The sequence below is a fragment of the Rattus rattus genome, chromosome 14, assembly GCF_011064425.1.
Source record: "Rattus rattus isolate New Zealand chromosome 14, Rrattus_CSIRO_v1, whole genome shotgun sequence".
In the NCBI taxonomy this organism is placed as follows: Eukaryota; Metazoa; Chordata; class Mammalia; order Rodentia; family Muridae; genus Rattus; species Rattus rattus.
The window spans coordinates 28,959,529-28,982,538 of record NC_046167.1 but is presented as its reverse complement, the minus strand read 5'-3'; the positions used below and the strand labels follow the sequence as shown (position 1 = coordinate 28,982,538).

General features: G+C 42.9%; 1 protein-coding gene across 1 annotated transcript in view; it reads right to left on the bottom strand.

Annotated features, from left to right (window-relative positions):
* Positions 1 to 13,810: 13,810 nt before the first annotated feature.
* Mkx (mohawk homeobox) overlaps positions 13,811 to 23,010 on the bottom strand; it is a 72,646-nt gene continuing 63,446 nt past the window's right edge. The window contains exons 6-7 of the mRNA XM_032884437.1: positions 16,475 to 16,517; positions 13,811 to 16,361 (exon numbers count right to left, since the gene is read on the bottom strand). Of these exons, the coding sequence (XP_032740328.1) occupies positions 16,172 to 16,361; positions 16,475 to 16,517 (233 nt within the window). The 3' untranslated portion in view covers positions 13,811 to 16,171. The remainder of the gene's footprint in view (positions 16,362 to 16,474; positions 16,518 to 23,010) is intronic.

The following is a 23,010-nucleotide window of genomic DNA, read 5'->3' as shown; positions in this document are numbered from 1 at the left end:
GCAATGATTTGAACATGTAAAACAGGCTTGAAAAAACTTCCCAGGGAGGCCAGGGAGATTGCCGCAAACATGAGGACTAGAGTTCAGCCCCCAGAAACCATGTAAAAAAAGTTGGGTGAGTCTGGTAGCCTCCTGTAATCTCAGCACTAGGGAGTCAGAGCCAGGGTCCCTCTGGAAGGTTGGCTACCTAGACAAGCTGAGTTGAAGAACTCTTGAGTGACTCCAGTGCCATGAAATGAAGAGAGTCGGGGAATATATCAGATGTCATGTCAGGCTTCTACATGTGCACACACATAAGTACATCTACACACATACAAGTACACATACATATAAGAACACATACCATATACCAGTGGTTCTCAATCTATGGGTCAAACCCTCTTGAGGTGAGTCAAGGTGATGCCTTCATAGGGTTCACCTAAGACCATCTGCAGATCATGTATTTACATTATGATTCATAATAGTAGCAAAATTGCAGTTATAAAGTAGAAATGAAAATAATTTTATGATTGGGGATCACTACAACCTAAGGAACTATATTAAAGGGTCACAACATTAGGAAGGTTGAGAACCGTTGTCATATATTAATACACAAATATTTGTATAATAGAGAGAAGTTGAAAAAATATTCTGAGAGAACATCATTCTGGAGATCAACTTTCTAAACTTAGTATATGAGTCCTACATTTTGGAAAATCCAAGTTGAGGAAATTATTATAGAGCTGAAGTTGCCATGGTTGAAGAAACAGTTGAAAATTTTTTCTTCTAAAAACATTTTTTAAAAACACTTTTATTATCTTTTCGGAATTTTATACAATGTATTTTGATCATATGCACCCATCTTCCCCTTAACTCCTTCTGGATCTCCCCATGTTACTATCCTTGAAGTCCTGTACTGTTTTTTTTTTAATTATTAGACCACAAACTTCAATTTGTTTTGTCTATATATGTCTGGGTGTGGATTTGTGCACTGGAACAAGGTTGACCTACTAGGATCCACACCATTAAAACAACTAATTCTCCCTCCCAAGAATCCATCAATTGTCTATAGCTCTCAGTCAGAAGTAGGGACTTCATAACCTTCTTTCCCATTCTATGCTAGAGTATTGCCTGGCTTGATTCTGTATAGACTGTGCGAGTAACCACAGAGCTGTGAGCCTCTGAATGCAGTGGTCCTGTTATATACAGAAGAAAGACACTCTTTCAGTCTTCGGACTTTCACTCTTTCACTCTTCAGTCCCTTCCATGATGGTTCCTGAGCAATGGGGAGGAGGGTGACATAGATGTCTCATTTTTAGCGGGGCATTCCAGTCACCTACTTTCTGCCCTTTGACCAGTTGTGAGTTTCTGTGTTAATATCATCACTTCTCTGATGAGCTGAGATCTGAGAGCTACAGTAGTCTATAGGTAGACATATGGATTTGGAAGTTATTTCATATAGTTTATAGGTAGAGGCATATAGAGTTGGGGGTTATTTCGTATAGCCTATAGCTAGAGGCATATTATATTTACTTAGAAAATTAATAGTAGTAGGACCATTCCTGTCGCCGGTGATCTCCCCAACCGTGGGCTCTTGGCCAGCTTTGCAGTATCAACAATATGCTTCCTCCTATATAGTGGGTCTTAAATCCAATTGAACAGTGGTTGGTTAGCCTCATAACATTTGTGCCACCATTTCATTCATGGGCATATGGACACACGTGGTCATCATCACAGTTTACGGTGCTCACATCTATGTAAGACTGATGAGCACTGCTATCCTCACTTCCAGAAGCTTGAGTAACACTTCATGTGCTATGACAGACAGGTAGGAAACAGACAGGGAGCAGGGAGAAATCTTTGGGTGGAGGCGGAGATAGCTAATTTCTAGGATGTTTGAAAAAGGCCTATGGAGACATGTAAGCTCTGTGTGTGTGTGTGTGTGTGTGTGTGTGTGCCTGCCTGTGTGTGTATGTGTGTGTTCATATGGAAGAGGTCAATTGGAGATACCTTATATAGAGGATGTTTCCAGAATCCATAGATTGCCAAATAAAAATCCCAGTGCTAAATACTGCCTTTGAGTGACTGATCAGAAACATCCCACAGACCCCTATAATCTCTTTAAGCTATTGTCATTATTCTTGGTAGCCCACCAGAACTTGACGATAAGACCACATTGCCAAATACACCACACACATTGGTCACAGGACATGGAGGAATCAAGTCAGTACTCTCTAGAAGCAGTTGAAATTTTAGCAACAACAAAATATGTGTTTATATCAAGAATGTTGATGACCATATGTCACACTTATCTGAAAACCATTAAACGGACATTCCACAAATCCAGGTCCAAGATAACTTATTGAGTAAGTCTAGAACAGAGGCAAAGAATGTGTATTTGAAAAATAATCTCAGGTCATTTTGACATAGCCGGTCAGGGTTAGGTTTGAATGCTACTAGTTTTAACATCAGAATTACAGGACTGCACCATCTTGTGGCAGTGTACCCTACTTGCAACTAGTATGTTTGGGAGTTGGGAAAAGTTGCTGGTTCAACTAGCACCTGATTTCTTTTCTTACTGAGTTCATGCTGTTGAGCAAAATTAATAACTGATTCCACGTGTTTGGGTAAGGATGAATGGGGCCAGTAAGTGAATTGACAAAAAAAGGCAAAAGAAATTCCCACCTCCCAAATGAAAACTGCCCCATACCTTTGAAATTAGCAATGAGAAGAGTCTTCTCCAGTCCAGAGCAACCCCAATTTTGTATTTCCCAGAATTTCTCCTCTAACGGTCCTGCTAGTCTCAGAAACTCACTGTAAAGTTGAACATACAGTTTGATTAAAATAAAGGTTCTTAATGTGACTATGTGAGAAAAAATTATTTATAGATCTGGAAATATATGCAGAAAATTGAGGCCACATGCAAGGTAGTTTGTGACTCAAAGGTTACATACAGTCCAGTGTGGCACGCTGGTATCCAGTTTATCTTTGAGCTGAGATGTTTCACGTCTCATAGGCACCAATAAGGAGTGATCCCTGAGTGATCTCTTCCAGATTAGGCCCTGCGATGTCCATGAGCAGAGAAGTACAACCCTCTCTCATTTTTTTAGCATAAAAGCGAATCTTGTTTTTGTTAGATTGAGGGACATCTGCCTTTGGGATTAGGAGAACACATCTCTTCATGTATCTGTGTGTCCATTTCCAGAGACAGTTTGATTATGAGAGTTATGTCCAATTTGATGATTTAATTTACTTGTGGTTAGATTTGAGTAGACTTTTAGATATGCTGGGACCATGGGGAATAGTGTCCAGTTGGAGGAACTGGGTCACAGGGTTTGGCTTTAAAAAGAGTAATGTAACCTTGGACCCTTTCTATTTTTCTTTTCTGTTTCCTTGCCACCATGAGGTGAGATGCTATCTTCTACCATATTCCTACTGCTATGATATTTCATTTTACCTCAGGCTCAGATCTATGGAGCCATCCAACCATGAGCTGAAATCTCTGAAACTGTGAACCCAATACAAACAGTGTTTGTGTGTGTGGATGTTCCGGGTGTTGGGGTGGGTGTGCTATAGCACAGTGTGGAAGTCAGAGGACAATTTGAGGGAGCTGGTTCTCTCCTTCCACCATGTGTTTCTGGAAATCAAATTCAGGTCATTAGGCTTGGCAGTTGGTTCCAACTAAGTTATATGGTTGGTCCTATTTCTTCTTTTGAAATTCCTACTCTTAGATATTCGTTAAAATGTGTGTGTGTACATATAGTAAAGTAAGGCTATAAAGTAATGCTTCCCTGTGGCTTTTTCAAGCATCTTTTGTGTACTCTACCTCCACCCCTATCCCATGTATCACCCCCATCTCTTCCTAGTTACTCCCTCCCATTTTCCCTTCTCCTTTCATAAAACCCATGCATGCCCCACTCTCCTCATCTCTAGAGCTCCTTTTTCCTCCCCTTTCCTCCATTATCCTTTTCTATCTTTTCTGGCTTCTTCAGTTACTTCAGATTATATATTTGTTTTGGTTAGGGTTTCTATTGTTGTGATGAAACACCATGACCAACGGCAACTTGGGGAGGAAAGTGTTTGCTCTGTTTATACTTCCATATACTGATGACATCAAAGGAGGAAGGAGCTAATGTAGAGGCCATGGAGGAGTCTGCTTCCTGCCTTACTCCTCATGACTTGTTCAACCTGCTTTCTTATAGAACCCAGGAGCACCAGCCAGGTACGGCATCACCCACAATAGGCTGGGCCCTCCCTCATCAATCATTAATTAAGTGTTCTACAGCTTGATCTTATGGAGACATTTCCTCCGTTAAAGATCTGCCCTCTCAGATGCCTCCAGCTTGTGTCAAGTTGACACAAAGCTAGTCAATACAATACTAAAATCTAAGGATTCAGAAGTAGGAACTACAAATAAGAGAGAACATGTAGCATTTGTTCATCTGGGTTGCTTTACTCAGCAAATTATTTTCCTGAAAATCTCATTATCCCATTTATCTTTACAATTGAATAGAATTCTATTGTGCATGTGCACATTTTTCTTATTCATTAAACAGTAGATGCTTCCATTTCCTGGGTATTGTGAAGAGACCAGCAATGATTTGAGAAAGCATGTTTCTCTGTAGCAGGATACTGAGTCCTTTGGGCATGTGCTAGAAACTATATAGCTGGGATAGATGTTAGATTATTTTTAATATTTTGAGGATTCTCCACACTGATTCCATAGTGGCCTCACCAGTTTGCCAATGAAGATTTGTCACTTCCCTGCATCGTTGCCAGCACTTGCTGTTACTTATTTTCTCAGTCTTAGCCATTTTGACTGGGATAAGGTGAAAACACACAGTAGTTTTAATCTATATTTCTCTAATTACTAAGAATAATGAGCACTTTTTGGGATACTTCTTAGCCATTTTTATTTCTTCTGAACATTCTGTTAAGATCAGTAGCCTGGTTTTTTAGTTCTTTGGATATTCTGAATATCAATCTTCTATCAGATGTATACCTGGCAAAGATTCCTCTTAGGTACATTGATCTATTGCTTCCTTTGATGTTCAAAAGATTTTTAGTTCAATGAAATTCCATTTGTCAATTGTTGGCTTTAATTCTTGAGGAGAGAGTCTTAGAGAGTCCTTCAGGCATTGCCCACGTTTTCTTCCAGCAACTTCAGGTTTACCCTGACATTTTTGATCAATTTGGAGTTGATTTCTATATAGTTCCTGACCTTCCAGCTGAACCTGTGCAGATCTTCTTTGCTAGACCTGGAATCTGAGCACCCGAAAGAATGGGGCAGACTGCAGGCTAAGGCTGTAGACAACCTTATTTTAGTTTCAGTGTATTTTCATACGTAGATATAACAAAGAAAGCAATGATCCCAGGAAGGTTGAATTCAGAAAAACATGGTCAGAAAAACATGTAAATAAACATCAGTACGCACATACTAAATATTAATAGAGCATTCCTTTTCCCAGGACGTTCTCAGGACGGATCAATTTAAACACGATTGCCAGCACACAGTATAGATTATATAATGCATACGTATATTTATATATTGCTAGGAAATCATGAAAGCAAGGCAGAAAGCCATATCCAGATTCAGGGTACACTGACCAGATTGTGTTCTGTAGTTTTGATCTGACATCCAACAAGAATGAACATGTCTTATAAATTGAGTGTAAATGTTTGTCACAGGAAACACACAGTCACTTCCAAGAAAAATCTAGGGAATAAACTGCCCTTGAGATAAAAGGCCCTCTATCTTTTTTCTGGAGCCTGTTTCACAGTTCCCTAAGACATTGTTCATTGGTCATTGTTTTGACCATGTTTCAAAACAGGCTTCAAATATGGGTCTAATTTCATTCTTTTTGTGTAGTTAGATGGTCTTCCCAGCACCATTTCTTGAAGATGTCTTTCCTCCAGTGTGTGATTTGGACATTACTGTCAAATATAAGGTGGATATACTTCTGTGAGGTTGAGTTTGAGTCTTCTATTCTTTTCTGTTGATCTACATAGTTGTGTGTCCATGTAGTGTTGTTTTTATCCCTACAGCTCTGCAACAGGTCTTGGTATGGTGACCCTTCTGGCATTGTTCTGTTGACTCAGGATTTTTGTGGCTATCTGGGATCTGCTGTACAATTCCCCACTCCTATTTTTGTGAAGAACATCATGGAGATTTTGATTGAGATTGCATTGATTGTAAATTACTTAGGGTAGAATTGTCATCTTAACAATATTGATTCTGCCAGTCCACGAGAATGGATGTCTTTGCATATGCTCATATCTTCTTTAATTGCTTTCTTCAGAGATTTGAAGTTTTCATTGTGGATGTCTTTCACCTCCTGGGTTAGGTTTATTCTTTTTTTTTTGTTGTTTTGTTTTGGTTTTTCTTTTTCTTTTTTCTTTTTCTTTTTTTTATTTTTTCAGAGCTGGGGACCGAACCCAGGGCCTTGCGCTTGCTAGGCAAGCGCTCTACCACTGAGCTAAATCCCCAACCCCTTGTTTTTCTTTTTTGAGGATATTACAAATGGTAGTGTGTCCAGAATCTTTTTCTCAGAACATTTGCTATTGGTATATTTAAAGGCTACTGATCTACTTTGGGGATCTCTTCTGTATAACGGCCTGTCCTCTGCAAAGGGGTCATTTGACTTCTTCTTTTCCTATACGTCAGGAGGTTTCATCTCAGCAACAGGTAAATAAAACTACTGCCCCTGAATTTGGCTCAGCTATGCATAGTATATATACAACGACCAGGTTGGGGAAAGCACCTTTCCTTCCTAATGATATTTTCTTTTCCTTTTACTTAAATGCAATTTAAAAAAGTTTATTTGTGTGTGTGTGCCCATATGACTATGCATGTGTGTGTTCATGCTTGCATGCACACATTGGTACTGACAGCCAGAGAGGCCAGAAGAAGGTTTCAGATCTTCTGGATCTGAGGCTACAGGTGGCTGCTAGACACTCACGTGAGTGCTGCAAAATGAACTCAGGTCCTCTGCAAGAGCAGCAAGTGCTCTTAACTGCAGAGCCCTCTCTCCAGCCCCTATATGATAAGGCCACCCCAGTTGCTGCTTCACCCAGCCCAACTGTACTGTGTAACACGCAGCTCCACCCACTGGTGAGAGGGTTCCTCACGAGAGGCCTTCCCAAGCTTCTCAGCAGATAAATGCAATGACATTCATCATATGCAGGAGTCATACAGCAGTGCACATCTTTAGAAATCACAAGGCAAAATAATGTGGCACATGTCCGCCACATCAGGGTTGTCGTCCATCTGTGTGACACTTGCTAGTCTCTGAGAACTCTGAAAATAAGCTGGCGAACTGGAGGCACAGGTCCCGGTCAGCGTCGAGCTGAAGGAGTCCCTGGACAGACTGTTGAGCTGCTTCAAACCATTTTCCTGAACGCATTTTGCCACAAACCAATTCCCCAGATGACCAGTTTCCCGGATGACTGAGGCATTCCTCAGTACCCACCTCTCCTACCCAAGCCTGCCTAGGGCCTTCTCTACCCTGGCAGACTTCACTCCTCCCCTGGCATTTGCCATTTCAGCCATCCATCCCTCTGCTTCTACATACAGCATTTTAGGAAAAAATGTCTGGGAAAACTGGGTTGCCCCAGTCCTATTGTCTGCCCAGCATTTTCTGCCCACCTGGCACTTACAGCGTCTGATGATTCCTGTCTACCTGTGGCAATGGAACAACAGCAAATTCTTTATCATGGTTTAAGGATTTGGGCCCAAGCTCAAGGTCTACAGTCACCAGCTGGTGACTTGACATGTTCATTTGAGAGATCTGGCCTGCTTCCCAGACAGGTGTGGGGCGATGGCTGTGGTTCTTCAAGACCAAGGTCACTCAGAAAGCTGACAACTCCCCAGTTTCCACCTAGTTGTGGGTGTGTGGGTTGTGCTGTGGTGTTCCAGAAAGACTATATGCAACAGCTATCAGCCAGCGAGTCTTGGTAAGTCTCAGAGGGGGTAGCCATATTGACACACTCATATCTATGTGACCATGTCTCATAAAGGAAATGGGCTCTGAGAGCAGTGGAGACCTCCTGCTGGCCATCACCTGTAACTACCTAGCTCCAGGGTCTTGGAGAAAGCCTTTGACACATCATCCATGGCTTTGTGTAGCTAATCACATAGTCTGGGCTTTTTTTTTCCAAAGGTATTCAAAGTAGGAAGATTAAGTTGCTGTGGGAAAAACCGAACAAAACTACAAAACACAAACAAAACAAACAATCCCCCCCAAAAAAACAAAACAAAAACAAAAAAATCACAAAACAATAAAACAAACAAACAATTAAAAAAAAACCCACAAGGAAAGTTTAGTGTTAGGTAGCGTACAAAAGACAAAGCCCTAACACATGGGACAAGCGGGAATGAAGCTAGGAGAGGCTGGAGATGGCTTTGTGGTTAAGAGTGCTTGCTTTATCTTCACACTCAGTCACCTTTCTTATACCTCCCAGAGCTAGAAGCAGATTGTAACTCGAGCTTCCGGAGATCCAGTGACCTCTCCTGGCCTCCTGCCTTTAGGCTTTTTTTCCTAGAAAACCTGCAGCCTCCTGAGAGCTGACCTTGTTTCTCCTGTTTGGCTTGGGCGAACTTGAAAGAACGAGCAGGCAATGAGCTAACCACATGGAGAAAGATGACATGGCAATCTTTGCCCACACTTTACAGGAAAATAAATTTTTCTGATTTGTGGTTATTTACAGCACCGGTGATCAAGCAAATGCCATGAAATGCCAATGATTTTTAAAATCAGCCTTAAATAGCTGAACTCTCATAAAGTCTGGCTTGGCGGTTGTTAGGTAGTTATGGTTAAATTGACAGTCCTTTGGGGAGTTAGGATATCCAAAAGGCAGAGATTGTTAAGGCTTTAGCGATTAACGGTTGGGCTTGTTGGCTGAGGAGATTTTATAGTGCACATTTAAGCTTTACTGCCTGTGAGAGGGTGAACATGAAGCACAGGTTATCAGTTCTCCAGGACCACTCCATCTTTATTTTCTTGGAAGTATTCTGGCTCTCTGGAAGTCAAGGCTGAAGCTCGTGAAGGCGAAGGTCATCGCTAAAGACCATGACACTGTCAGGCCACATAAATTTAAAATTAGACAGATTGCAGAGTAGTAAAAGTCAAGCAAAGACACAAAGAAGAATGTAAAAATTAGAAGAAACTAACATGAAGTGAGGGGACAATAAAGAAAAACAATGCCAGGTAGCTATCAGGTTCCAATGGATAACTCCACACTCACAGTCACACAGACGGCCTGGCTAATGGCCCTCATCGAGTTCCAAAGCAAAACAAAGTTAGGTCCTGAATCCCAAGGTTTCTCAGCCCTGGAGCAGTGTAACTAACTGGAACCAAGAGGTTAACTACATGCGCCCGTGGGGACATTTTTTTTACTTCGACCACATGGCTGTCAAGTCCGAGGCTGCAGTGTCAGTGAGCAGGCAAGGGCAGCCATGGTTCTTAGCAGAGTGGTTCTGCAGTGTGCAGTTTGGATGCAGAGTTGTGTGGTACACGCCACGCAAACTGGATGCATGTGTGGATGCTGTTCGAAGTTTAAAGTGTAAAAGAACAGACGAACTTCCACATCTCATTTCAGATAAGGTACTGATTTTTAAATATATTTTTAAGATACCCACAAATGGACAATTAAAGTCAAAAGAAGAAAAACCACGAACAAACAGTCCACAGAAAAGATAGGCTACTAACCTCACCTGGGGCCAGCTATTGTCACAAGCACAAGCAAATTCCCACTGCACTGTTGAACCTGGAAACACTCACTCCCTTAATGTTCTGACTGAACGAAGGAAAAGCAGGAACACCTTATGGTTGAAAAGGTAAATCAGTAGAATTTTAAAATGATAGTTTGTCACAACTTCTCAAGAACCCAGTGCACCTGTCCTTTGGCCCATTAGTTCACCGTGTGAGTATCTAGCCCAAAGGCTCCCACTCGAAGGCACAGAAACACAAGGCTGCCCATGCAGCCAGTGTTGTGACAGCCTTGCTCATTGTAGACAAGATGTCTCAATGGCACTCAGCTTTCCTGACTTCTTTTTCTCATAGGAAGGTTTTCTTGGTGGAGAAAACACATATTAACTCATCTTCTGGGGCAAGCTCCTTATCTTGGTATAGAATAAAACTGAGTACCAATAACCCAAAGTCTACCAATGGGCATTTGGTAACAGATTATAAAAGATCTAAAAATAAAATATTGTCTACTTATTTTTAAAAATGAAATATACACATTCAGATGGAAAGATAAACATGGGCATGGAAACGTGGGGTGAAGTAGCCCACACAGTAAAACACATGGGGTGAGAAGAAGGCTGAGCTCCAGAAGCCTAGGAAAGACCATGTGGTCACAGTCATCAGACATGGAACCCTAGAGAGTGAGGTGTAGAGCCTCTATGTCCTGGCTTTGAGGCAATATACATTTTTCTACAACTGATAGAAAGTTATACCTATGATGTTGTAAAACACTAAAGTTAAAACTTTTATTCAAAGTCAACGAACCAATCATTGAATCTCTGAAAATGTACAAAAATCAACTAAAAAGAGTTTTTGAAATGGAGCAAGACCTCAAGCCACAGAACTAATAGAAGGAACACCTCATGACACTGGGCTAGGTAGAGATGTTTTTCAGACAGGATTCCCCAGAATCAGGCTGTAAGAACAATAGAAAAACTAGGTTATATCAAGCCAAGAAACCGCCATCATAGCAACCAGTCGGCAGGAGGAAGAGATGATCTACAGACGCAGATTTATGCAAACTGCACCTGACCTGGTGTTAAAGTACAGGATGTGCAGGCTAAAGGACTCCACTCCATAGAAGGAGAGCACAAACCAATGGCATTTGTTTCTAGAAAGAGGAGACTGAGGGTTGGGGGAGAGGCTCACTGGATGCTCTCATGAATATCTGACCACTCCTCCTCCAGACACTGTGAAATGTGAATTTCACAGTGATGCAATTGCGCCCTACCTGCACATGACCTTTGGGTATGAGTGAGAGACTACAGTACGTAGACTGGGAAGAATAAAAGAAAGGGGGCTCCCTATGTGGTTTGGGAAGGCCATCATTCAAGCTGGATAAAGACTTTTCAGTGCAGCTGCTTTGGGCTTTTGCCAGTAACCCCTCACTCTGTAGTGTGAGCTCAGAAGACCCATTGGTTCCCAGAGGGAATGGCGGTCGGATTCTACTGTAGTTTGTTGCTAGGACATTAGGAAGAAGGACATAGATGTTCAAATCTTCCTCAGAGAATTGATATGTGCAACATAGTGTTTCTCAAGAGACCACAGGAGAATAAAAAAAAAGTCTGTCATCATCAATTACTAGAGGATACTGTGGGAGACATCACCTCAGTCTAGTAGAGATTGTTATTGTAGAAACCGTAAGGTAACTGGTGTTGGCAAGCATGTGAAAGCAAGGGAATCCATCCATACCACTAGAGGTAAGTTGGTATAGTCATGAAAATCTGTATGACATCCCCTCAAACAAAATAGATTAAAACAAATACTTTGTACTCAGAATAGCTCTTTAACATGATACAAGCATGACCCCTGGATATACGTCTGAATACATTGAAATTGGTGTGTTGAAGACATGTTCCCATATTTTTTTAATAATTATTATTGTAGCATTGGGGGTATGGAGGGAGCAGAGATAACAGAGGTACGATAGACAAGGATGGGTGCTACAGCTTCACTCTGGTTGGTAATAATGTATCTACTGTACACTTCAAACTACCTAAATACTAGAAAAGATCTAGATGAGGGGACTTGGAATGCTTGCCACGAAGAAATAAATCTTTGGAGGGATATGCTGATTGCCCTAACTCCATTATTATGCAACACATCAATATATAGATCGCACACTCTACCAATAATCTGTGCATACAATATACTATTGTGTATTAATTAAAATTAAAGCCCAGACTGAACAATTGTATTAGATGTGTTACAAGCAAAATTTGCAGAAACTGACTGTGGATTTGTTTTCAATGCCCTACACTTCTCTACACAGGATGAATTCTAATAGAGTACTTTATATGGGATGGATTCCTGTAGATTTCTGTGGACTCTTTTCTCCAATCCTGCCAGTCTTTTCACCTTAGGAAATATAGGATTTTACTGTTGTTTGTTTTTCCCAAACCAAGACAGGTTCTCAGTGCTAGTATTCCCATGGAATTACAAGCACCTGCCATTTTCTGGGCCCGTCACAAAGAATCCCTGATCCAAGAATCACTTTGTGCACAGGAGGACCTAACTGTTACCATAACGTGTGTCTCCTAAAACAAGCAACCCTGTACTCTCCATGAAAACCACAACCGAGATAGCCGGAAAGGACAGCTATGCTGCCCGCCGGTCCAGTGGCACACATTTGTGATCACAGCCCTGTGAACACTCGGGTGCCGCACGCAAAGTGTTTCATCTGCTGTTTCCGTGAACAGCAGAGGCCGATTACACTGAGGAAACTTCAGGGTGGCCTTGGCTGGTGAAAATTCTTCCCCAGTTGCTAGTTCCTCCACTCCGACTGCCCCGGGATGCCTTCTGGCCCACCGGTAACCTCCCTCACTCCCTCCGGAGACCGCTTGGTTCACGCTTCCTCTCTGTTTATTAGTCTTTGCGTCCCCTGCCATTTGAGCTAGATGAATTTCAGAAGAGGACGGTGGCCGCCGGCACTGTGTGCTGAACACTGCTATTTAGAGCATTCAAGGAACACACAACAGCCTGAGAGTAGGCATCCTAGGCAGTGTGAGGAGGGGACAGAAGCAGAAGCAGCGAGTGAGGGACACCACCAAGCACACTGTCTTTGGTGGGTGTGCTCGATTTTCCTCTCTCCGCCCTACTTCATGCTCCGCCGTAGAAGTTCAAAATGGTGGTAGTGAACGTATCACCCTCCAAGCCTAACTCCGGAACTAACTTTCCCACTGCAGTCTTTCAAGTCAGAGATCCTTCCACACTTCAAGATTTCTGTCAAGGTATTTGTGTCTCCTATCCCTATTCCACCTAGACTTTCAGCTCCTATACACCCATTACATGGGACAAATTACAGTTTGTGGTAGCCTTTTCCATTTATTGAGCACCTATTTCTCAGCCACTGTAGGAGGCACTTTAAATTTTTACGCTTCCTTCACTCCATGAGTGTGGAGACCGGAGGACAGCTGGCAGGAGCTGAGTCTTTCTACCACACGGGGTTTGGAGAGCAAAAGTTTGTCAGCAAATGTTATTTTCCATTGACCCATCTTGCTGGCCCCTGCATTTTGTGTAACATCTACTATGTCAGTCCCTCAGAGTCTACAAGGTCTAGTTCCTCCCTCATAGTTTGCATCCGGATCACGAGGACCGAGTGTAAATCTTGCAGTTGTGTGTGTGAGGGAGGGTGCAGGGCTAGCACTGCCGTGCAGTTCTGCCTGGTGTCCAAGCCAAGCTTCTCTCCTGTACAGAACACGCCAGTAATGGAGGCTCTGTACGAACAAAGCTTAAAGATACGCAAGCATGAAAATGTCGTGACAATACCCATGATTTGGTATGCTAATAAGAAGTTTCTTCTTAAGGCAATTAAAATCCATGAATGTACAAATATGGAAGAGGAATGGTTATTGTATTATCTATGGAAAAAGAGAATTTAGTACAACCCAGTATTTGAACCATCTGTGTTGTGTCCTTGTGCCTGGGTCCTAACAGGTGGGTTGGTGGCCTAAAAGTGATAGAATTCAATCTTGGTCCAACTGTAGCACTCCCCAGTCCGTGACCCACATGTGAGACTGTTCCTGTCTCCTGCTCTCTCCCCCGGCCAGCTTTCAAAGGCAAACAAACCCCATATGATCACTGAAGTCTAGAAATGAACTTTTATTTTAAATCTGTCAAGAACTCCTGACAGATTTTAATTTTATTCAAATACAACTGTAAAATGAGAGCGAGTCTCTTTCTCTTTCATATAAATTACATGTCAGCCAAGCTCTCTCTCTCGGCTGCTGGCTTGGCATTGTTCAAGGTTCTTTTGAGGGACAGGGGACTCTGATTTCCAGATAAAACAACAGCAACACAAGAAAAATAATAAATTAAAAATGATTGCAATTGGAGACATTGCCCAGAATATGCTAATTACCTATTTTTCATGTGTGCATAGGCCAGACTCCAAGCTTTGTTACTTTACAGAAATTATGGGATAGTATCCTCTCATTGGTTTGTGTTCATAATACAGAACAAATTAGCTGAATTTTCCCCCAAAGGACGGAAAAAATAAAACATGACAATTTCAAATAAAATACAACCCAGAGTTCACTTATCTAATTGCAACATGTTAAAACAAGAACATTTTTATTAAAATATTTAATACCAGAATAACTTATAATAGTATGAAAAAGAGTGAAGTATTCGTTCTTGTTTCTCACTGCCTTCACATACATCTGGGCAGGCTTGTTTTGTAGTGACTCCCACTTCGCATCCCGGATCTCAGAGTATCAAGGATGCACCAGAAGAACCCAATACTTCATCCACTCATACAGTCAGCACTTACACATCTCACCTAGGGCTTACTGCAACTGCCAACGGCACTTAAGAAAACAAAGTAAAAATATACATACAAAATATTTTCATATCAAATTATCTTCATTACACTAGATAACCCCCACCCCACTATGCTATGATACAGGAGAAAGTGTCCTACGATGGCCATCGAGGCCGTCATGTCTGCTGAGCAACCAGATTAACCTTCGGGGTGAAAAGCGTTTTGTAAAATGAAGAAAAAATGTCAGTGTGTGCGGTGAAACCGGATGTAAAACCGGATGTCATTCACACTTGCAAAATGCTTTCCAGCCTAAACCAATTACAAAATATATCACATATCCAGAAAAAATGCCCTCCCCACCCAGAGCCTAGTTTGCCGTTAAACCTTTGCTCTCCTACATTAAGGCATCTCCAGATTTCCTTTTCTATTGGGCGTCTCCACATCCCTTCGGTTCGCAGTCTTCCGAAGCAGGGGAGGATGTTATTTGTTTGATGGAAAAGACACTCTTCTTCCTTGATATCCATTACTCTCACTCTGTGGTAGCGACATTTAGAAACAAGACTTTCTTTCTTTCGACTCAAGATTTCACTTAATTTTGACTTGAATGTCCTACTTGGCAAAAGTCAGAGACCATTCATGTTTTGTTACCCATACGTTTTAAATTTTAAACATTAATCCTTCTGCATGTATATGTATATCCACACACAGAGATTATTTTCTTCGTTGTCTTCTCATTGCAATACAAATTGTCCATCTGAACTGGGATTTGAAATGAACCAATAAAACGCTTCTAGTTACTCCATATGAAAGCGGCTTCCATCACAAAGGAACCCTGAGCTCTAATGCAAACAAGATTATAATTTAAAACTAAACTTTAGGTTTAGTTTTACCCAGGAAAAAAATTCAAAGATTTATATAATAAGGTTCTTTTTAAAACCTCAGGAAAAAAAATCCCAATTAGTTGTAAAGGGCTTTGGGATACTTTCCAACCGTGCTTGGGAAAACAATTCCTCACGACAATATACTCTGGCAAGGTTAAACCGATTTGAAAGCATCTCTTCTTAAACGTACGCATCACGTGGCCCTGCTGGGCCTTCCATTTTGGATGTGCTAACCTATCAGATATGCAAACAAAACCCACACATAAAATTCTCACCATCGCCCTGGAAAACACAAAGAACAGTTTCCAGTCCTGAAGGCATTAAAAGGCAAATAAAAGATCACCTCATCTGGGCTGAACAGATCTCCAAGTTTGACCGTGTGAATGACTGAGTTTGTTTCGGGAGCTTTCCGCGGTTGGCTTCAGTCCTGGGCCAGTCCGGAGTGATGTAGCCTAGCAAGTGTTGGCGTTGACGGTTTGAGGCACAGCGCTCCACTGTGCCCACGTTGGAGCTTACCTCAGGGAAGCAAGGCACTTACTGTAATGGCAATGCAGACGCTTTATGCATAGTTTCAGTAACATAAAATAAGTTAATATTTTTGACTAAAATGAATTTTTATAACTTATACGTCTTTTTATAGAAGCAACGGATATATTTAGGATAGTTGAACTCAGGAGGTTTAAATGGGAGTCCTCTTCACCCCAGCTTTGGCTCTTAGGATGAGGATTAAGGTAAAAAACAAACAAACAAAAACAACAACAAACAAACAAACCCACTGACAAGCCCAGCACTCCCTGGCCACTCTAGAAGTGCTGCACCAGTGGCAGCTTGACTGTCTTTACTTCTGCTATGTGGGAAGACTTCTGGATGATGCAACTGGTGGTCGTCCCCTGCGCTTCGTCTTTTCCCTGGGCGAGGTTTGTTAAGGCCATGGCTGCGTTGATCTCCTTCCAGTATGTGTCGTCCTTGCTTGGCCCCCTTCTGTTAGCAGTGCTGCAGGTGCACAAGAGAGAACAGGAAGGATCAGAGGTCAGACCCACCATTGTGTGCCCTGGAGACAGCATCCCTGCAAAGTACCAGTGGCAAAGGAAAGTCATCTTGCTCACCTGTCACCCTTATCACCCTTAGTAGATCCAATGTCTGGGGTGTCTGTAAAGAGAAGCACAAATTCAGTCACTCAGTCACTTAGTCCCATGAATGCAGTTGCCCTTGGATCCCAGCAGAGGGCATCAGATCTCCAACAGCTGGAGACACAGGTAGCTGTGAGTCACCTGATGTGGGTGCCGGGAACTAAACGCGGGTCCCCTGAAGGAGCAGACACTGCTCTTGAACACTGAGCCACTCCTCCAGTCCTGATTAATCTTAGGGATTTTTTCATTGCTGTCAAGAGTAAAATTTATCCAGAAAATGGCTGAAATTATTTTTCTTACAGACATCCTGTAAGTTATTAAGGATATTAAGAAGCCAAGCCTTGGAGGGGAAGAACTGTACAGGGAGGCGTGGTGACAATACTGGCCAATTTCTTGTTCATTTCTCACCTGTCTGCAGCATCAGACCCACAAGGCAGATGTTTCCTCAACTCCAAAACAAGGGCTTTCTTAGAAGCTGTCGGGGCTCCTGCAACCTTCATATTCTGCAATTTTCTGAGACTCTAGCCTGAGGGGCAGGTGACACTGATAGTCTGGATAGTCAGTGCATGAGTAACAGACCTAATGCTGACGAGCTCCTGGCCCATCGGGAGACATCAGTCTTCAGTCTCCAAAACTCCTCCTCCTGCTGTCATGAGAAACAAGGGAGACCTGGCTTATGCCAGAGATGGGCACATCTGCTCCCTGATCACTAATCAATTCCAACACCATGAAAACATAATGAAATACTGAAATGGGTTCTGGATGTTGATTCATTTCATTGGTTTAAGGAATATGGCCTGCGAAACACAAAAGCTGATCCATTGGGGATAAAACTGTGTAGGTCAGGGGTGGGAATGGGCAGGATCTCCCTATAAAATCAGCAAATTCTGAATCTAGGTAGTGGATAAGCTTTGGTCACCACAGGCCCCGCCACCGTCTGAGGTAAGAGGGGACAAACAATCTATTTAGGAAAGCCTCTCAGGACAGAAAGGAGGCAGAAAATGCACATAGTGTATTCAAAGCCCTCCTCTTCCTATGACCTCTGCAAAACTGTCCGCTCTTGGCTTCAGTCTTTCTCTTTGCCTTCCGAGTCAGCATTTCTCTAGGCCTTTTGCATTTTCTCTGACATGCTCAAGGTATGCCAGACAGTGTAATTTAATTCCCAATGCAGAGCTCTAAGAGTCAGAGCCCTGGAAATCTCAGAGGGAGGAACGGGTTACAATGTAGTCTAACCTGGGCAACAGTTCCCAGGATAAAGAAGATAGTCACAAGAAAATAAATGCATGGCTGTGAAAGGTAGCCAGATTCAAGGTCCTCTGCAGAAGGAGAATCCCGAAGCCTACTGACAGGAAGAGAATCCCGAAGCCTGCTGCCAGGAAGGTCTCTATGTGGGGATAGCTTGCTTTGAGCTACTTACAATCTGAGGAATCAGCAAACTTGAAAAGAAAACGCAGGAAATCAGAAGTACTTAGTGAAGGTACTTAAAGGCTGCTGCGAATGCAGGAGGTGATCTGCCATTCCAGGCTCTTGCTAGCCCTCAGTTAGCTTCCGCTGAACATTCAGGTAGCATTTAATACAGCTTGGGAGAAATGTTTGGGCCTGGAGTCCCATTAGCCTGGGATCCTCTGATCATTTGGGTTGGCCTGGACAGTCAGAACCCCACCCTGTTGTGTTAGATAATCTGGGGTTGAAAGTCACTCATGTAAATGGAGTGAAACAGCAATCATTGTTGGCCCACAGAACTCCAATAATCCTGATTTATAGATGATTCTTTCATGAGTCGAGTCTCTTCAGTTTTGCTTTATAAAATTTTGAAAAATCACATTGATTTATTAATGGGGCATATGTATAGAAGTCAGAGGACAAGCATTTTTTTCCCACTACTTGAATCCCAGGATCTAAGCCAACTTGTCAGGCAAGATGGCAAAGGCCTTTACCACTGAGCCATCTCACCCTCACCATTCCATTCTTTTCAGCTTTAGTGACTCTGTACAGGGTCCCGTGTGTCGTTGGTGCCCACGAAGTCTCCCCTGTTATCTATTTTCACTCAGTAGTGACAGGTACAAGACACGACCAGAACCAGAGAACAAGTCAAGCCTTTCAGAGGGTAGGTCAGCAACACTGGGAATTTTACCGGGGGTCAGGGGGAGAGGCAGAGACAACAGGGCAGACACAGAAAATTAATATTTTGGCCTCTGCTCAAATTTTCCTACAGCTGTTAACAAAAGCGAAACAATAGGTAGGGGAAGTTTAGTCAACAAAAAGATCTGTCGAAAGCAGACTAAGGTCCATGAAGTACAAACACTAGGGAAATAAGAAAACTGAATTTGGAAAAGACTACGTTCTGATGCTCCTGGTCCCAGCTGAACCATTTGCCACTGTGGCCGGGAAGGGAATGTGGTTTTCGACCTCATCAGTCAGATGAGTGGTGACTGGGGACAAGTTTGCAGCTGTCAGACATGTAATGCAATGCAAAATCCTGAAGATGCAGAATCCTCAGAATGAGGAGAAAGCCTATGTTCTGCAGCCCCAGAGAGGCTGGATGTAGATGGCACCTACAATGGTTGGCTCCTTAAAGTACACAGAGAACAGATAAAGATTCATGCAACAGGCTGTGAAGTTAGAGATGAACATGCCCATGAACACATCCCTGGTGTGCAAAAGCCGCTCATATCCTCACTTGGGCATCCTAATTAGTATCAGACCCCCCATCTCTGTGTCTCTGTGTCTCTGTGTCTGTGTTCTCTCTCTCTCTCTCTCTCTCTCTCTCTCTCTCTCTCTCTCTCTCTCTCTCTCTCTCTGTGTGTGTGTGTGTGTGTGTGTATACAATGAGTCTGTACACACATTCACATTTGTGGGTGTGAATTGTGCTCATGATGCACAGAGGGAAAGGTCACAGGGCGACCTCTGGGGTTGGTTTTGCCTTGTTCCAAGCAAAACAGCTTATTCACTGTCCTGTACACCTGGTTGGAGGGTTTCTCCAGGTTCCAAGGTTTTTTCTGACCCTGCCTCCCACCTCCCTGTGGGAGCAATAGTATTACAGACACTCCCACTATGTGCCTAGGTTTTTTTTTTTTTAATGAGTCCTGAGGATTTGAACCTGTGTTCTTCCACTTGCATGCCAGTGCTTTTATCCAGTGAGGCCTCTTGCTAGCCCCTACTTCTACAGATCCTACGACCAGGTCTGAAGGCTAAACTTTACACTTTATTTTAAGGATTGTGGGTACACTTGGTGGTGTCGGGTAGGACTGGGTCTGAAGTCCGAGACAGAGCTGCATAAACTGAAATGACTGGGAAACTCCTTGTGTTTCTATCACAATTGAAACTGTCCCAAGGTGCGCTCTTGAGGATGTCAGACCAGGCACAGAAGCTGACTGTCATACCTGGGAGCTTTTCTGCATCTGTTGTAGCTGTTATTGGGGGTTTTCCAGTGTGACTGGGATATTATGGTCTGGCCCATCCCTGAGGAGTGGTGAATGTAGTTCCCATGTGACCCACAAAAGGGAATTCATAAACAACCTCCCACTTCTGGGAAATATTTGTGCATTTTCTGGACAGCAAGAACCCTAAAGATCTGGGGACTTTTATTAACCGTGTGGAGAGGGAGTTTGGGGGGATGTCCCAGACACTTCAGAGACCAATACAACCTGAGGAATGTTCAGCAAGTTTGCAATCTACAGCTCACACTGAATGCTGCTACTAAAGGCTACGATTCTTCCCTACTGTTGTCTTTTCCAAAGCAAACACTTGCTCCCTTCTTTTCTGCTTGAACTCGTTGCCTTGAAGTCCATAGTCAGTGTTTAAGGAGTGGTCATGACGCTCGGGTAACTTCTGTCCTCCCCATTACAGTTGGTCTCAGGAGTTCCCTTCGGGTAGGAGTACCAGGGGCTCCAGACAGTAGAAGGGAAGACGTAGACTACGTAGATGAAGAGAAAGCAGGTCCGTGCTACAGTGGTGCTGCAAGGCTCCTTGGCAGAGGCTTTGAGCATACACAGAGCAGAGCCTGACCGCCGACCTTTCCTCAGCAGTATCTCACTCTGCAAGTGGCTTGGCTTAGCATCCCCGAAGTCTGGGCTAAAATGCCTTTTTTAGATTCTAAGGTTCCAAAAATCAGCTATGCTGTCAATTACCATAAAAGCAACTGGTTGGCAAGAGCCGCTTACTGAGCCAGCCAAAAGAACGTGTTTTAAGACCAAAAAAAAAAAAAAAAAAGAAAGAAAAGGAAAAAGAAAAGAAAGAAGAAAAGAGGTGGGCAGTTAGGGAAATCTTGGATGCTGTAAAACTGAAAGCATGTTGAAACTTAAAGACGGGCTATCCTCACTTCGGGTGAGTGTTTCCTTAGAAAGGCAGGCAGAGAAAAACCCTATGAAATGCCGGTTGTGCGGTAGACTCGGCTTTTCTCACCGCGGGGCTCAGTAGCCAAGGATCCTTTCGGCCTTCATGCATACCATGCAGAAGCACTCTGATACGGAGCTGGATTCCTGAAATAATATGGGTAGGCCTGGAAAGTAGTATCTTTCCTCTCTGTGGTTTTTTTTTTTTAAAGATTTATTTATTTCATTTATATGAGTACACTGATGCTGTCTTCAGACGCACCAGAGGAGGGCATCAGATCCTATTACAGATGGTTGTGAGCCACCATATGGTTGCTGGGAATTGAACTCAGTACCTCTGGAAGAGCAGTCAGTGCTCTTAACCACTGAGTCATCTCTCCAGCCCCCTCTGTGGTGTGTTTTTCAAACTGACTAAATAAATCCTAAGATTGGAAATGTTTTGTTAAGTGTTTCACAAAAGAGTACTTGTGCCACCACAACATAGATAAAACTAAGGAAGATTAAGTATGGGACTATTTCTCAAATTAAATAATGTGAAATCCCGAAACTGTGGGATGTATGGAGTAGAATGAGGGAGAAACAAGCAAAACAGGTCGTTGGACCAGTTGGGTGTGGAGAGGAAGCCATGGCTTGTGTTCTACGGTGACAGACAGAAGACCGTACCCTCCTCACCTATCACACCAAGGCTCAAGTCCTTGCAGGGAAATTAAAACCCTGTGGCTTACGTCCCTGCTCTAAAGCAAGTCACGAATCCCCATGTCTGATTACCAGGCTTCCACAAAGATGGTCAGTTTGGCAGCCAGGGCTGGTGAGAGCAGTTGAGCAGAGCCAAGGTTTAGTTTGTGTGCATCCCAGGGGATGGGGACACCACACACAGATCTGGTTTTTGCATGAAATGAGACAACTGAAGAAAAGAAGAAGACCCAGCAAACATGGAGGGCAGAAACCTGACTGTCCCAAAGCCGTAGGACCCCATAGAAGGCAGTGGCCACCACCCATGCGTCTCATCCCGCTGTGACCCTTAAATGTTTATTTCCCCACCTCAGGATGCCTGGTTACCCCTCCACCCACACAGATGTTTCTATGTTGGCTTCACTTTTTTCTCCTTTAAAATAAAAGCCATTGGGCCAGCAGCATGGCTCAGGGGGTAAAGTGCTTGCTGTCAAGTCTAACAGCCTGACTTAGAACCCAGAAGAGCACGAACTGGTGTGGCTTATCCTCTGACCTCCATACTCGCACCATAGTCCCCATCCCTCCCCAATATATTCATAAATAAGTAAGTGTGATAAAAAAAATAAAGAGCTTTTCTTATTTTTCCCCAATAGGAAATTAATAAAATAGGGAACAACTGTGTCACAGTGTTTATTGATCCCTGAATGAAGGTTCTGTATTATCAGATTATACAGTCAGCACATGTGAACCTAGCATGGAAGGCAGGCTCTAGCTGCAGCTAAAATCATGACATTGCCCTATTGTAATCTGAGATTTTTCCAGACCAGGTTTGCTGATGGTTCTGTTCTGAGTTATTCCTAGAGAAAGAAACAACTTTGTGTGCATAATAAATGTATAAATAAAACTCACTAATGCTTTTCACTCTTACTGCTAATAGGTTGTATCAGGTGGTAGTTTTATTCCATTTATTGTAGACAAAAAAATAAATGAATTCAGAATTCACATATCAAAATAAGACAGCAGTAAAAGTTCGCTGTGTAAAACCTGGGAAATGGTATGCAATAGACTAAAATAGGACACTTAGGCCTAAGAGTGACATTTGTGCTGGGAAGAGGGGACCTTGGCTGCGGAGTTGCGTGCACCAGCTTGGCCTGCGGATATATATGTATGCCCACAGTTTGTTGTCTTGGTTAATGACAGACGTGGGAAGGTCCAGCCCACTGTGAGTGGCACCACCCTTACTTAGGCAGTCCCGGCCTGTAGGAGGAGCTACTTGAAGGAGCCAGGGAACCAGTGTTCCTGCATAGTCTCTACTTCAGTTCCTGCCTCCAGGTTCCTGCCTTGAGTTCCTACTTTGTTTTCTCTTGATGATGGAGTATTTAGTCTCTAAGGTGAAATGAACCTTTTCCTTTCCAGATTGCTTTTGTTCATGGTGTCTATCACAGCAACAGAAAGCAAATGAGGGCAAGAGAGACAGGAGGCTCTCTAGGCGATTAGTACTCATTC